The sequence below is a fragment of the Myotis lucifugus genome, unplaced genomic scaffold, assembly GCF_000147115.1.
Source record: "Myotis lucifugus unplaced genomic scaffold, Myoluc2.0 scaffold_484, whole genome shotgun sequence".
Classification (NCBI taxonomy): domain Eukaryota; kingdom Metazoa; phylum Chordata; class Mammalia; order Chiroptera; family Vespertilionidae; genus Myotis; species Myotis lucifugus.
In genome coordinates this window covers 174,737-180,323 of record NW_005871532.1, presented here as the reverse complement: position 1 = coordinate 180,323, position 5,587 = coordinate 174,737, and the positions used below count along the sequence as shown (strand labels likewise).

Genomic DNA, 5,587 nt, shown 5'->3' with positions numbered 1-5,587 from the left:
TCATTCCCAGGGGACACCCCTTCTTCTTTCCATGGGAGGGAGCTCTTTTCTCTTTTTTTAGGTGATAAAATTTTTAAAAGCTGGGAACAAAATAGGCCTCAAAAAAATTTCTATGTCTTTTTTTTCTTTTTTTTTAAAAATATAGGTTTTTCTGAATTAAAGACGAGGGCAGGGGCCGTAAAACCCCAGTTCCCCCGTCCCCCCGCTGCCCACCCACCCGCTCCCCCCCCCCGTTGTCCGTGTCCATTGGTTAGACCTATATGCTTGCATGTAAGTCCTTTGGTTGATCTTTCCCCCTTACCCCCACCCTCCCCTACCTTCCCTCCAAGGCCCGACAGTCCAATCAATGCCTCTCCGTCTCTGGATCAGTCCTTGTTCATCAGTTTATGATGTTCATTATATTCCACAAATGAGTGAGATCATGTGGTATTTATCCTTCTCTGACTGGCTTATTTCACTTAGCATAATACTCTCTAGTTCCATCCATGGTGTGGCAAATGGTAAGAGTTCCTTTTTCTTCTTCCTCTTCTTAAAGAATACCTTTCAGCATTTCATATAATGCTGGTTTGGTGGTGATGAACTCCTTTAGCTTTTTCTTATCTGTGAAGCTCTTTATCTGACCTTCAATTCTGAATGATAGCTTTGCTGGATAAAGTAATCTTGGTTGTAGGTTCTTGCTGTTCATCACTTTGAATATTTCTTGCCACTCTCTTCTGGCCTGCATGGTTTCTGTTGAGAAATCAGCTGACAGTTGTATGAGTACTCCCTTGTAGGTAACTGACTTTTTTTCTCTTGCTGCTTTTAAAATTCTCTCTTTGTCTTTTGCTCTTGGCATTTTAATTATGATGTGTCTTGGTGTGGTCCTCTTTGGATTCCTTTTGTTTGGGGTTCTCTTCGCTTCCTGGACTTGTAAGTCTATTTCTTTCATCAGGTAGGGAAAGTTTTCTGTCATTATTTCTTCAAATAGGTTTTCAATATCTTGCTCTCTCTCTTCTTCTGGTATCCCTATAATTCGGATGTTGGTACGCTTGAAGCTGTCCCCGAGGCTCCATACACTATCTTCGTATTTTTGGATTCTTTTTTCATTTTGCTTTTCCGGTTGGGTGTTTGTTGCTTCTTCGTATTTCAAATCTTTGACTTGATTCTTGCGATCCTCTGGTCTGCTGTTGAAAGTCTGTATAATATTCTTTATTTCAGTCAGTGTATGCTTAATTTCTAGTTGGTCCTTTATCACAACATCGAGGGTCTCATTAGTTTTCTTGAGGATCTTACTACGTTTATCGGCGGTCTCACCAGTCTTTTCGAGGGTCTTACTAAATTTATCGGCGGCTTCTAGACAGTTCTTGAGAGACCTTAAAAGTGTGGTTTTGAACTCTATATCCAGCAGTTTGCTTTCCTCCATTTCTGTCATTTGTGTCCTGTTTCTTTGTCTCGGCATTTTTTATGCTTTGCTGTGTCAATAGAGTGGCTTTCTGTGCTAAATGACCCAATTACCTGAGGTAGACACTCTTGGTGCACCCCCTTGTGGGCTTTGTGCACAGTCTTGTTGTAGTTAAGCCTTGATTGTTGTATGTAAAGCTGGGAGGATTTGACCTCCAAGCCCATTGGCTGTGAGAATCAGCTGTGTCTGCAGTGGGAGAACTTCTGTGCTGAAGACACTCTTATGGGGCAAGACTTGCTTCAATGGGGCTTTGGTGCTCACTGAGTCTGCCCCCTGAGTGTGTCCCTTATAGATCTGAGTAGTTGTAATTGGATGGTCCCACTCTGACCACTGGGTACACTGGCTCTTGGATCTAAGGAGGTGCTAATCTAGCCTTTGCCTGAGGCTACCCAGCAGAAGCCAGCTGTAAAGCAATGCAAGTTGCCCTGGGGCCTTGGGGCCACTTCAGTTTGTTAAGTTATTTTCAGATAACAAAGGGCCGGGCCTTTCATATGCAAAAGCCTCGATGTATGGCTTGGGCGGGGCGGGGTCCCAGGGGATCAACAGGGTGGGCCGAGCCAGCCAGCAGTATGGCTGCTCTCAGTCCTGCCTTCAGAGGTCCTGGCAATCGCTGAGAGTGCCTCCAAGAGAAAGCTGCCCTTGAGTTCTGACCGATGCCAGACAGTCCCCTTTCTCCCGTGTGAGTCTGGGTCCCCAAAGACTCGCCTGGAACTGGAGCTCAGAGCCTGAGACTTCCTCCCAATTGAAAAAGACAATTGTGTCCTCAGCCGCCAGCCCTCTCCGCATGCACCTCCGCACCTTTGTATTTACTTCAGCACTGCACCTCCTCTGAGTCTCGGTATGCTTTTCTCTTTCCTTCTAGTTGTAGAAATTCCACTCAGCCAGCCTTCCTGTGGTTCTGGATGATGTCAGTTATGTCTTTTAGTTGTATTTTTGAAGTGGTTGTGCAAGGCAGCAATCTCCGGTGTTTACCTATGCCGCCATCTTGGTTTCTCCATCCACTTTCACCACTCTTATTCAACACAGTACTGGAAGTCCTAGCCACAGTGATCAGACAGTAAGAAATAAAAGGCATCCAAATGGGAAAGGAGGAAGTAAAACTCTCATTATTTGCAGATCACATGATATTGTAAATAGACAACTCTAAAGACTCCAACAAACAACTACTAGATTTAATAAATGAATTTGGCAATGTAGCAGGATACAAAGTTAACACCCAGATATCGATGGCATTTTTATACACCAATAATGAATTCTCATAAAGAGAAACTAAACAAACAATCCCATTTAACATTGCAACAAAAAAATTAAGATACTTAGGAATAAAGTATCTTAAAGTATCCTTTAACAAAGGAGATAAAAGACTTGTACTTGGAAAACTATAGGATGTTGAAAAAAGAGATAGAGGAAGATATAAACAAGTGGAAGAATATACCATGTTTATGGATTGGTAGAATTAACATCATTAAAATGTCTGTATTACCCAAAGAAACCATACGGATTCAGTGCAATCCCTATTAAAATACCAACGGCATGTTAAAAAGATCTAGAACAAACACTACAAAAATTTATATGGAACCAAAAAAAGACCCCACGTAGCCACAGCAATCTTGAGAAAGAACAAAGTTGGAAGAATCACAATACCAGATATCAAGTTATACTCAAAACAGCCTGGTAATAGCACAAGAACAGGCATATAGTTTGATGGAACAGAACAGAGACCCCAGAAATCGACCCAAGTTTACGCTCAGTTAATATTTGACAAAGTAGATATGTGCATATAATGTAGTCAAGATAATCTCTTCAATAAATGGTGTTGGGAAAATTGAACAGGTACATGCAAAAAAATGAATAAACTCAAGATGGATAAAAGACTTAAATGTAAGTCATGAAACCATAAAAATCCTAGAAGAAACTATAGGCAACAAAATCTCAGACATCTCTCATAGCAATATGTTTATGGATACATCTCCTCGGACAAAGGAAACTAAGGAGAAAATAAATGAGACTACATCAAAATATGGTAAAAAAAAAAAAAAAAACTTTTGCACAGGAAAAGAAACCATCAACAAAATGACAAGAGAGCCCACACATGGGAGAACATATTTGGCAATGATACATCTGATAAAGGGATAATATCCAAAATATATAAGGAACTCATACAGCTTAAAAAAAAAGAAGACAAACAATCCAATTAAAAAGTGGGTAAGGGACCTGAATAGACTCTTTTCCAAAGTGGAGATTAAAAAAAGGCCAAGAGACATATGAAAAAATGCTCAAAGTCACTAATCATAGGAGAGATGCAAATTAAAATGACAATGAGGTATCACCTCACACCTGTCAGAATGGCTACCATCAACAAATTAACAACAACAAGTCTTGGTGAGGATGTGGAGAAAAGGGAACGCTAGTACACTGCTGACTGGTGCAGCCACTATGGAAAACAGTATGGAATTTCCTCAAAAAAATTAAAAATGGAACTGCCATTTGACCCAGTGATCCCACTTCTAGGAATATATCCTAAGAAACCTGAAACAGCAATGAGAAAGAATACTATGCACCCCTATGTTCATAGCAGCAGAATTTACAATAGCTAAGATCTGGAAACAGCCCAAGTGCCCATCAGTAGATGAGTGGATAAAAAAGCTGTGGTACATTTATACCATGGAATACCATGCAGCAGTAAAAAAAGAATCTCTTACCCTTTGAGACAGCATGGAGGGGCCTGGAGAGTATCATGCTAAGTGAAATAAGCCAGTCAGAGAAAGACAAGTATCACATGATCTCACTCATATGTGGAATCTTATGAACAAAATAGATCCAGAGACATAGACACATGGAGCAGACTGTGGAGTCTCAGAGGGAAGGCGGGGAGGGTGGGTGGGTGGGAAGAGATCAACCCAAGAACTTGTATGCATCTATGCATAACTATGGACACAGATAATTGGGTGGTGAAGGCCTAGGGTGGGGGACGAAGGCTGACTAGAAGTCAATGGGGGAATAAAGAGGAATATGTAATACTTTCAACCATAAAGATTTTTTTAATTGTATGGCCTGATAATGATGTTATAAATATCCAGCTGGCCCTTGGCAGGAAAAAGGTCCCCACCCCTGCTCCAGCCGTGCCCTGACAGGTGAGCTGAAGAGGTAACTCTCTGCCATGAACTTGACTAACTGCTCTCTTTCAGGGCTGGACTGGTGTGAGGACAACGGAGGGTGTGAGCAGATCTGCACCAGCCGGGTGGAGGGGCCCCTGTGCAGCTGTGTGACGGGCACCCTGCAAGAGGACGGCAAGAGCTGCCGAGGTAGATACCCCAATTCTTGGCTTCAGCTGGGGCGCAGGAACTTCCTCCCACTGAGAAGAGCACGTCATGACTGAGGCCAAGCAGCCAGCAACAGGCCTATAAAAATTCAGACATTAAGAAGGAACTATCTGAAAAACTCCTAAGAAATTTTAGCACCCTTTTGGTTTTTTGGGTTTTATTTAACCTTTGGGTCCCTGCTCTTTTACTAAAAGATGATGATTTTTAAAATCATTTAAAAATAATTATTTTTAAAAATAGTATTGGCTTTAAATCTGGCTGCCAACTCCACTGGCTGTGGTTGGGAGTGGAATGTTTGATTCAATAAATGCCACTTCCTACAGTGGCCTTCGCTCAGGGTCCCCCGGCACCACTGAGGCCAGCAGGCACCTCTGCAGGTTGGGTTAATTCTGCTTCTTCGTGGTCACGTGGACAAAATGTGTTCTTGGCTATTAGTTGGGAACTGCGAAGATCTCTGATCCTTATCAAACAGGATTTTTATAGGGCTCACTATGTGCCTTTCTCTTTACAGCCTCTAATTCTTCCACTGAGCGTCAAGTCTGGACACTGCTTCTCGTCATGACCCAGATTTCATTGTGGCATTTTGTGTATAAATCAGTCACGACCTCATAATTAACTCAAGGTTGCTATATGAAGTACTGTAATTTACATTTTTCCATTCCCTGTAGGATAAAAGGTGTGTGCCCTTAACTCACAACCTATTTCAAAGTGTCCAGAATCTCAACAGGATGCCACCTGCCTCAAATGATCAGAGATCTGGAGATGAGTGAAATTTCAAACTCCTCTTTCAAAGTACACAATGGGGCTTCCAAAGCCAGTTGTG

General features: G+C 42.0%; 1 protein-coding gene across 1 annotated transcript in view; it reads left to right on the top strand.

Moving 5' to 3' along the window:
- Window positions 1–5,376, top strand: part of TECTA (tectorin alpha) — a 107,428-nt gene extending 102,052 nt beyond the window's left edge. Inside the window, 2 exon segments of the mRNA XM_023744715.1 lie at window positions 4,630–4,746; window positions 5,276–5,376. Of these exon segments, the coding sequence (XP_023600483.1) occupies window positions 4,630–4,746; window positions 5,276–5,376 (218 nt within the window).
- The last annotated feature ends 211 nt before the right edge of the window (window positions 5,377–5,587 follow it).